The sequence below is a fragment of the Carica papaya genome, chromosome 4, assembly GCF_054855325.1.
Source record: "Carica papaya isolate Zhongbai chromosome 4, ASM5485532v1, whole genome shotgun sequence".
Lineage (NCBI taxonomy): Eukaryota > Viridiplantae > Streptophyta > Magnoliopsida > Brassicales > Caricaceae > Carica > Carica papaya.
Window position 1 is genome coordinate 9,257,340 of NC_142312.1, and position 10,949 is coordinate 9,268,288.

The 10,949-nt window shown below is 37.4% G+C and overlaps 2 protein-coding genes across 3 annotated transcripts; one reads left to right on the forward strand and one right to left on the reverse strand.

Annotated features, from left to right (window-relative positions):
* Positions 1-1,053: 1,053 nt before the first annotated feature.
* On the forward strand, positions 1,054-3,925 carry SR (serine racemase). 2 transcript variants are annotated; one of them, XM_088217771.1, is made up of 7 exons: positions 1,054-1,209; positions 1,888-2,101; positions 2,213-2,299; positions 2,382-2,612; positions 3,011-3,084; positions 3,171-3,357; positions 3,537-3,925. In XM_088217771.1, the coding sequence occupies exons 2-7, from the start codon at positions 1,929-1,931 to the stop codon at positions 3,781-3,783; spliced, it is 999 nt and encodes a 332-aa protein (XP_088073897.1). In that variant the 5' UTR covers positions 1,054-1,209; positions 1,888-1,928; the 3' UTR covers positions 3,784-3,925. The 2 variants fall into 2 exon arrangements, with proteins under 2 accessions (XP_088073897.1, XP_088073896.1); XM_088217770.1 differs by having other exon boundaries at positions 1,063-1,223.
* A 513-nt stretch (positions 3,926-4,438) lies between these two features.
* Positions 4,439-6,957, reverse strand: LOC110812764 (tubulin beta-9 chain). The gene is made up of 3 exons (XM_022039607.2): positions 6,463-6,957; positions 5,832-6,101; positions 4,439-5,328 (listed from the first exon to the last, which is right to left on the reverse strand). Exons 1-3 carry the CDS (start codon positions 6,854-6,856, stop codon positions 4,655-4,657), a joined length of 1,338 nt encoding a protein of 445 aa, XP_021895299.1. The 5' UTR covers positions 6,857-6,957; the 3' UTR covers positions 4,439-4,654.
* Positions 6,958-10,949: the final 3,992 nt, after the last annotated feature.

Genomic DNA, 10,949 nt, shown 5'->3' on the forward strand with positions numbered 1-10,949 from the left:
TTGTGGTCTGGTGTGGGGGTTCTATTTATAACCCTTTGCCCTTTTGATCTCAGCCGTCCATTTTATTTTAATCTGGGCCGTCCGTTTTTGATTAAATCTGGGCCGTCCGTGCGATTAAATCTGGGCCGTCCGTGCGATTAAATCTGAGCCGTCCGATCGCACGCTTGATCTGGACCGTCCGATCGCGCCTACGCGGATCGCCAACGTGGCCCGTTTCGGAACGACGTGGTCTTGCCACGTGGTAGGTCCCGGTTGGCCGGGACTGCTGACCGGGCCTGCTGACGTGGCTGCCGACGTGGCTTTTTTTTTTTTTTTGGCCCCTTTTCCGGGCGCTACATTTATATTTATATTTTTATATGTAATATGATTATGAGAATTGACATTCCTGTATTGGACACCATTTTTAATGAGGGTAGCACCGTAGCAGAAATGACAGTGGATAGATGTGCCTACTGACCCGACTCGATCCGATCCAAACGCAAAATCCTTCTTCGCTAGTTAACAATATAGAAGCAACGAGGTTGACTGAAGGGTGGTGGACAAATTTTGTGGTCGTTGTGATTTGTGATATGAATTTTAAAAATATTATTAAAATAATTATTGAATAAAAATATTTTAACTAAAAATTATTTGGTATACGATAAAAATAATTATAAGAAGTGATGTCATTTTAAAAAAATAAAAATTGAGTTTCATAAAAAATAATTTTTAAAATCTTATAAGTAAATTTTCAGTAAAAATTAAAATTATTTTTTAAAAGTTACATATTATTATTTTTTATTTTGAACATATTAAAAATATTTTTTAATTTTATTTAATTATAAAAATGTTTTTAAATTGTAATAGTTATAGCTAAAAATTAAACGATTATATTTATTAAAAATATTTTTAACATAAAATTATTTAATATTTATTAAAAATAACTGTATAAAGTAATATTATTTTAAAGAAGCATAAGTGATGTCATTTTTTTAAAAAAAGTAATTTTTTAAAAACTGTAAATTATAATATTTGGTTTTAAATATATTATAAACAGATTTCGAATTTGGTTGTTACCGGAAGAATTTTATTGTGTATCCATTTTACTGTAAAATCTAAGATATGGGTTTGACTTCATATTTTCATTTCTTCCAAACACTACCTTCGCAAAGGAGAGTGAATCAAAAGAACGGAGAACAGCAAAGCTGCGCCGCACTGTCTGCAAATCAGGTTATTCGATTGCTGTAAGTTTGGAATCATGTAATTTATTTGAAGAAAAGAAGAATGGCATTTCACACATGTTCTTCAAGATTATGATATTTCTTGGCCTGTTAACAAACTAAAGAAAAATTGAGGAATAGTAAGTGAAATTAAACAAACGTGATTAATTGATTTCTTTTTATTTGTCTGTGGCGATTTTTGTTTCTCTAATATTCCTTTTATTAGCTCACTTCTTCGGTTCGGTCTTGTATATTTAATTGTTTTAGTATTGCTTTCTGGTTTACTTGAAGAGGATATGAGCCAAAACCTGCATCATTTCCCACTTTTGGCTTGTTTTCAAACTGTAAATCTGTAATGACTATTGGTATTGTGTTCTTGTTAATTTTCACCTGGTATCTGTGGGTAACTGGTATGCTGTGGTTGCATCCATTAAATTATATATTTTATTAGCGATGGCGTGGTAGAAATTTGTGTTTTGCGGACACGGTAATCATGATAATCTAATAAATATTGATGTATATTTGTTTAGTATTGACATCGGAAAGGAATGTGGAGAGTGATTATGGTAACTGGTTCAAAGACCACATAATGCTTTATTTTGCTGGAATAAGAAAGACAAATGATGGACATGTACATAGCTTTTACTCGTCTGGGTAAGTTATATGGAGTTGTTTGATGTGTTTTCAGCTGGTTATAGAAGTAAGTAATCAGCGTTGGTTGGTAAAAACATGGAAGCAAAGGATGGAATGTTAGAGAAGTATGCGGCTGATATCTCCTCGATAAGGGAAGCACACATGCGCATCAAATCGTTTATACACAGAACCCCAATTCTGTCCTCAGAGTCTTTAGATGCTATTTGTGGAAGGCGGCTGTACTTCAAATGTGAATGTTTCCAGAAGGGGTGAGAAACGAATAATTGACCGGTGGTGAAATTTGATCCAGCCTTCCTCCTTTTGATCTCCATATTCTTCTATCGACATTAAAGATTCTGTTCCCCTTTGTGCCTTTGTAGTGGAGCCTTCAAGTTCAGAGGCGCCTGCAATGCTGTATTTTCACTAGATGATGATCAGGCAGCTAAAGGGGTTGTAACTCACAGCAGGTTTTCCTTTGAGACAATCTGCACCTTATGGTTTGTAGTTTGATTTACCTGAATATGCCCTAATCGTGTCTTTCAAAATTAGCGGTAACCATGCTGCAGCATTAGCTTTGGCTGCAAACTTACGGGGAACTCCAGCATATATAGTTATTCCCAAGAATGCTCCACATTGTAAAGTGGAGAATGTCATGCGTTACGGTGGTCAAGTTATATTGAGTGAAGCAACAATGCAATCAAGAGAGCAAACAGCATCCAAGGTATTGCACGAAACAGGTGCAGTACTTGTGCATCCATTCAATGATCGCTGCATCATAAGGTACCATACTTGGCTCTTGCTTTGTTTATTTGCCATTTTGTGAATTCTAACGTGCAATTAATCTGTACCCAAAGCAAAATTGAGGTTAAATTTTACCCAAAAGGAAAAAGTAAACTCCAAAATGATATTAACAGCACAACTGCAGGTGAGATAAGTGAAAAAGTTACAGCTGACTTTTGTGGGTTTGGTAACTTTGTTTAAGATTAGTTAATAGGTTGGTTATTAGATATGCTATCTCACATTTTAGATTTTATTTTACCTAACACCCTCCCTTTTTTGTGCGGAAAAGTTGTGAGAAGTGGCTTTCCACGTGTAGAATGTAGATTGGAAATTACAGAAGTTTTTGCATATGAATGCAAATGCAAACATGGTATGTGAGTTTTAACTGCTTTCTGCAGTGGGCAGGGAACCGTATCATTGGAACTTCTAGAGCAAGCTCCGCAAATAGACACCATCATAGTTCCTATAAGTGGTTTGATGACTTTTTTCATAATTAACTATTTTTTAATTGTCCTGCCCATTTGTAAAAGAGACTTAAAGATGAACAAAAATTTCTAGGTGGTGGTTTGATATCGGGGGTGGCATTGGCTGCCAAGTCAATCAACCCTAGCATTCGGATTCTGGCTGCTGAGCCCAAGGGAGCTAATGATGCAGCTCAATCCAAAGCAGCTGGTAGAATTATAACATTGCCTGAAACAAATACCATCGCAGATGGCCTTCGAGCATTTCTTGGAGACCTTACCTGGTAAAATCTATTTCATGCTTTGAATGCATACATTTATATTTGCAATATAAATAAGTTTCTCAGTCATTGCATAATGATATGCATAATTTTCATGCTAGATTCCATTGTTTTCTGAACCCTATACTCCATTTAACATCAAGTTCTATTTACGTGACTAACTATACCTTGTGATATACCAGGCCTGTAGTACGGGATTTAGTGGATGATGTTATAACTGTAGAGGATAACGAGATAATAGAAGCCATGAGGCTCTGCTACGCGATTCTGAAGGTTGTAGTGGAGCCCAGTGGAGCCATAGGCCTTGCTGCTGTTTTATCACAAAGATTCAAGAACAATCCTTCTTGGCAGGATTGCAAGCACATAGGCATCGTACTCTCAGGGGGTAATGTTGATTTGGGTGTTCTCTGGGATTCATTCAGAAAATAAAGCTATATGAATTCTAATCATAATGTGAACAATTACTCTTATGCAAATGGTTGCTCTGCTGATATGGTAAAATTAACTTGTGGACAAATTTTATTTTCATATATACAAGTGGTAAACATGTAGAATTTCTACATGGCCATGAGATAGTAAATAGTTAAAAGTGTATGCTTTTGTTGAAAAATTTGGCTAGATGCCTACATCTTGAATCATGTGAAATTACCAAACCCCTTAGCCATTTGAATTGAACATCTGAAATCATGCATGCAAGAAAATGGAGCAATCATGCATTTACTGTTAATGTAGGGTCTGAAAAATGATGGAAAGAATTTTTAAATTTAGAAAAAGTTTTATTTGGAAGAAGATATTTCTGGTAACAGCCAAATAACCATGAAAATGAAGCTATAAGAAACCCATTGCCACTGAAAGTGGGGAAGAATTTAAAAGTTCTTAAAGCGACGTTAATGGGTGCTCATAAAATTTCAGACGAAAACAGGGTGAGTAAAATTACCATCAAACTTTTCTCCAAAATAAAAAAAATAAGCCATTAGAATACATATTTGCACTGAACAAAATGCTAAAGAAGGTTCTGCAGTTCTACTTTGTAGAAAATTTTCCGGTAACGCATTTTTATAGCTGAGGAAGGCAGCAGTAGGAATAAAAAAAAGGGAAAATCTATTCAGTAAGGAACCCTGAAAGACTAGTAGGAACACAGCATCGTCAATCAACCACAAAATCATGGCAGCTACAAGAGCAACTTTTCACACCAAAAATCTCCCAAATATTATATTCCATCAACAAAAAACAGAAAAATAACAAAATCAACAAGTTCAACCAAATTAAGTTTTATATTGATCCGTTATTTCCCATTCTTTCAAGCCTCTTCCTGGTACTCCTCTTCCTCCTCATACTCTTCCTCATCAGCAGTCGCATCTTGGTATTGCTGATACTCAGATACCAAATCATTCATGTTGCTTTCTGCCTCTGTGAATTCCATCTCATCCATGCCCTCTCCTGTGTACCAGTGCAAGAAAGCCTTCCTGCGGAACATAGCCGTAAATTGCTCACTGACCCTTCTGAACATCTCCTGGATTGATGTAGAGTTGCCAATAAATGTGGAAGCCATCTTCAAGCCCGTTGGAGGGATGTCACAAACAGTTGACTTCACATTGTTGGGGATCCATTCAACAAAGTAGGATGAGTTCTTGTTTTGCACATTGATCATTTGCTCATCAACCTCTTTAGTGCTCATCTTGCCACGGAACATCGCTGATGCTGTAAGGTATCGACCATGACGAGGATCAGCAGCACACATCATGTTCTTGGCATCCCACATTTGTTGAGTGAGTTCTGGTACAGTGAGGGCCCTGTATTGCTGGGAACCACGGGATGTAAGGGGTGCAAACCCAACCATAAAAAAGTGAAGTCGCGGGAATGGGATGAGGTTAACAGCAAGCTTGCGAAGATCAGAGTTGAGCTGACCAGGGAATCGAAGGCAGCACGTGACACCGCTCATGGTGGCTGATATCAGGTGGTTCAAGTCTCCAACTGGGTTTGTTAAGACAAATTTGTTAGTTCCCATAAAGAATGTTATTTATCATGTGGATTACCTTCCACCACCGCATTAGAATGAATTACTTACGATCCACAGAACACAAATACAGTGATCCCAATTACTAACTTTGACCCTCAACCAATGTAAATAATTACCGTGATTAATTTAATTTTCGTATGTTCTTAATTTCATGATATGAGAATCTAAAAATAATATGCCTAATTTGCTCAGACAAACCAGAACAATTCAAAATAACAAGAAAAAGAATGACCCAACAAAACTAGTATGAAGGCGTCGTTTCTACTGGTCTTTAAATGAGAAGCTAAATTCCTTACACTACTAACCAAAACATTTACATATCACTTCACTTCAGTTGACATATTTTAGATTCAAATCTAAAATCTTTTCCTGAACTGCCAATATATCAAACAAAGACAAGGAAAAAATGATCCCAAAAATCAAACGATCTTGATATCTGAGAGAAATGATAACTTACAACTGGGAGTGGTGAGCTTAAGAGTGCGGAAACAGATATCATAGAGAGCCTCGTTGTCAAGAACCATGCACTCGTCTGCGTTTTCAACAAGCTGGTGAACAGAGAGAGTCGCATTATAGGGCTCGACAACAGTATCAGAGACCTTAGGAGAGGGGAAGACAGAGAAAGTGAGCATCATTCTATCTGGGTACTCTTCCCTTATTTTTGATATCAGCAACGTACCCATTCCAGACCCAGTACCTCCACCAAGGGAGTGGCATACTTGAAACCCTGTAACCAAGCAATAGATTTTAGAGCAAAGACACAATAAGCATCCAGGAAACTTCACTTACTTAAAAAAGGAATCCCTGTCGTATTATATTCCTGTTTTTGTTCCATTTTCCCGAGAACCAAACAGATCCCAAATGAATCTGGAGAAGGGTGGATTAAAACAAAACTTGAAAACAGATCAGAGGTTCAAAACCGAAAAGTAACATTTATCACTTCGTAAAACGAAATAAAAGCAACTAAGAACAAGATAAGGGATTCCTAAGGAAACATTTTTGCTTCCTTTGCTCATTATTTATCGATCTCTGAAAAACATAAGGAGAAATAAGGATGCACACATAACACAGAAGAGAAATGAAAATACCTTGCAGACAATCACAGTTTTCAGCTTCCTTCCTGACAACATCGAGAACGGAATCAATTAGCTCTGCCCCTTCTGTATAGTGCCCCTTGGCCCAGTTGTTACCCGCACCCGATTGGCCGAACACGAAGTTGTCCGGTCGAAAAATCTGGCCATACGGACCGGATCTGACGCTGTCCATGGTGCCTGGCTCCAGATCCATCAGCACTGCACGAGGCACAAATCTTCCACAGCTCGCTTCGTTGTAGTAGACATTAACTCGTTCCAGTTGGAGATCGGAGTCCCCGTTGTATCTACCCGTGGGATCGATCCCGTGCTCTGCACAAACCACTTCCCAGAACTTAGCCCCAATCTGATTTCCACATTGACCTCCTTGTATATGCAGGATTTCTCTCATTTTGGGGGTTTTCCTTTTCCGGGTTTCTCTTTTTCTCGGAAAATATTTGAGAGATAAAGCTTCAGTAAGTAACTGCTGGTATGTGTTAGATTAGAAATGAGGGTTACCGTCAGTTTTATAGACGGGGAGAAACGGTTCACCGTTAGGTTGTGGATGACAGTAACCGCCGTTATGTTTTAGTGGGAATTCGAATTTTTGAAAATGGGACTGATTAAGTGCTTCATGAAGTAGGGTATACGAATACGTGTCTGTGCTGATTTTGATGTTGAATATAATTTTCTGCCGCTATGGCAGCCGTTACTGGGTCCCACATAACCGTCAGACAACCCATGAAATGTCAACTTTCTCCTCAGAAAAAATTCTTTATATACGGCACTAAAGTCCTATGAGCATAATTTCCTGTAGAAATTTTTTTAAAATATTTATAGTATGCTAGTAGCTAAAATTATTATACTACATTTCAAAATCACATATCTAAATTTTATTAAAATTATAAAATTCTTTATTTTTTAAGTATATTATAAATTAATAATAATTAACTCATAATATTTGTTTAATAAAATTAATAATTTAATTAATTAATATGTTGATATAATTATAATAACCAAGTTTAACTCTATATTTTTAATATTTAAAGTTTAGTTAAGCTTTTGTTATATTTGGAACATGTAATATTCGAAATTAATTTGTAATATTCAAAATTTATGTATAAAATTTAATTTTTAATTTTATAAATTATTATTTAATATAAAATTATGAAAAAATAGGTGGAAAATGAAATTGAAAATAATTTTAAGAAAAATGAGTGAAAATTGGTTCAGAAGATGTTTTTGAAAGAAAAATTAAAAATTGAAGGTCAAAACGTAATTTTAAAAAATATATCGTGTAGGAGGCCCAGTTAGCAGTCTCGACGAACCAGATCGTGCTGCGTGGCAAGGCACGTTGACACAGTTCCACGCAGGATGCCACGCTGGCGATCTGCGTACCCGCGATCGGATGGTCCAGATTTATCCCAGCACGCGTGAATAGTCCAGATCCGTTCCCTCCTCAGACGTGATCAGACGATCGCGATTAAACGTGATGAACGCTCTAAATCTACTTTTTATTTAAATGCGATCGGACAGTCTAGATCAAATTGCGATTAACGGTCCAGACTCACTTCCTATTTAAACGCGACTAGACGGTCCATATCAAACAAGATGGACGGTGCAGATTAAAAGGAGACTGATATAAATACCCACTTTCACATCAAACTCTAACCCTAGCCGCCAAACCCCCTCCACCGGAAAAGAAGAGCCAGTCACTAAGAAGGGAGCCGACCGCTGCATGCCACCGTGCTAGAACTACCTCCGACTGCTAAAAGAGGTAAAATTTAATCCATTCGCTCGAAATTCAATTTTGAACACCCCCATGGCCAAATCGAAGTAAAAGGACCGAGGGATGGGTCGGACACTGCGGAAAAAATTCGGCGGTGATGCCGCAGAGAAAATAAAAAATCATCTCCGATGAGGCCATCCCCGATTCTCGTTTCGTGTAATTTTTCTACCATTATAATAATTATTTCTTTTTCTACAGATTGACCAAAGTAAAACACACAACCGCGAAGGTGAGCCAGTAGAGCCGCCGCACAGAAAAATTTCGCTGTCGGTAAGCTTCAGTTTTTTAATTTTTTTTATCCAACCGAGGCCCCCTAACGTGTTTTCTCGTAGGGATTGGTATAAAATTGGCCAAAATTAGTCAAAACTAGTTGAAAACAACCAACCCAAAACAAACCGCTGCTGCGGACGGCAATATCGTCGCCAGAGCATGGCAGAGCCGCAATGCTGGAATTCTAAAATTGGCCAAAAGGGGTTTCTAATACTTATTTTGGGTTTTTAAAGGTATTTTCTAGGTACTTGAAGTGTGTTTTAATCCCCGAAGAAAAATTTAGGGAACCCGGGTACCGCCAATAGGTGTAGTTGAAAGTTTAGCATTTTAAACATAAATTTGAGTAAGAATCCTTCACTCTATTCCTTGTTATGGAATTGAAGTTTAATTATAAATAATGTGGTATTTTGTACAAATTAGAAAATATCCATAATTAATTACAGGTTACTAATGGAGCTATAACTAGTTATTTATTACTATTTGTTATGTTTAACTGATTGATTGATTTTACAGTTTGAATGCATGATAATACATTTGAATTGGTATGATAACTCAATTGTGTTTCATTGATGCATGTATTGCTTGTTTTACGTTATTTACAGTTAAAATAAAAAAACTGGAAATTAAAAATAAACAGGAGATTGTTTGATTAAGTGAAAGGATGAATGGTAGTTTTACTAGATATCTTAAGAGATGATGGACGGACCGGGTACATATGAAACCCTACCATAAACGTTGCCTCATACCGAACGGAGTATCGAGGATTGGTAATTTGGTGCTCATACTGGACGGTGTATGGGAACGACTCGTTTCACCCTCATATCGGATAGTATTGAGAGATAATATTTTTTTGCACTCATACCAGACGGAGTATGGGGACGGCCCGTTAGTTGAAAATATTAAAAAATGGTTCACACGTAGTGGGAACATCCCTATGGACCCCCATGGATACTAGTACACTGATAAATGAGAAAGTTATTGTTCGAACTGATTAAATATGAAATTATGATATTGTTTATGTTATTGACTCTATAGGTCAGTTTTAAAAATCTCGCTACGGTAAGCATGTGGTAAATAATTTTATTTATGATAAACAAATTTTATTTAAATTAAGAGCTCTATTAGTTGTTTTTATGATTTCTACCAACTTTCATTTATATGTCAGTGAGTAGCGTGATATTCTTACTGGGATAGTGTAGTTCACTCTTTCATCAACCATTTTAGATCAAGAGTACTAACATCCATATCCTGATCCACAAAAGGATTGTTAGTAGGACATTCAGTTTGTTTACTTTTTATTTATTTATTTGATTATTAGTTGTTCTTTTAGAATGGTCATTTTCGTAACCCTATTTCTTGAATTATTGTGTAAGGAGTATAAATCCTAACGCAATTATTTTGTTTATGCACTTGATTTATAATTTACTTCCTTTCAAGTTCTGCACTGTTATAGTTGGTATCAGAGCCGCATTCTTCGGAACCATTTTTTACATAAAATCCTTAGGAAACTCCAAAAACTATGAATTATCACTCAACTATTCCTTGTGAAATGCAGATATAGATAGATGAGGAGAGGAAGACCCTCACTCAAGAGTACTAACATCGAAGGTTCGCTTCGAGAGGATGTTGACTGGTTATTTGAAATGCTGGAGAGACTCATCGTTGCCCAACAGGCCCAGGAGGAAATGAGGGAGCTACTTAACCCTCCATCGCCGCCACAGGTTGAGCCACCCCTGCAACGAGAGGATTCTGAACCACTCCGGTATGACTATGCTCCTCCATAGTAACTTCCAGCACCACCACAGTATGATCCGGTGCCCCAACCATAATACCACCCGACACCACCATAGTATAACCCGGTGCCCCAACTGCATCACCCGGCACCACCACAGAACAATCCGGTGCCTTCATCGTATCATCGAGTATCACCACAGGGCCATCTAGTCCATCATCAGCACAATTCAGTCCTTCTTCCACGAGACCCAATTTCTCCCATGATGGACCCAGACTACATTGAGAGGTATAAAAGACTAAATCCATCTACTTTTGCATGAGTATCCTCCTTTGAAGAGGCTGAATATTGGTTGGCTGAGATAGAGAAAACCTACATAACTCTTCGGGTGATTCCTGAACAGAGAGTCATACTTGTCACCTACATGCTGGTGGGAGAGATAGGTCGCTGGGGCCAACTCAAGTAGGCCACTCTACCCATTCCAGTCACTTGGGAACAATTCTTGACGGCCTTTAATACAGAGTACCTTCCAGAGCATCTCCGACATCTGAAGGAAATAGAGTTTGCACACCTAGTTCAGAGTAACATGATTGTATCAAAATATACTCGAAATTTCCTATAGTTGGATCGGTATTCCTCTAATAGCATGATGGATGAAGGTAGGAAGGTAAAAAAGTTCCAGTGGGGTCTCTGTCCTGAAATCAGACAACAATT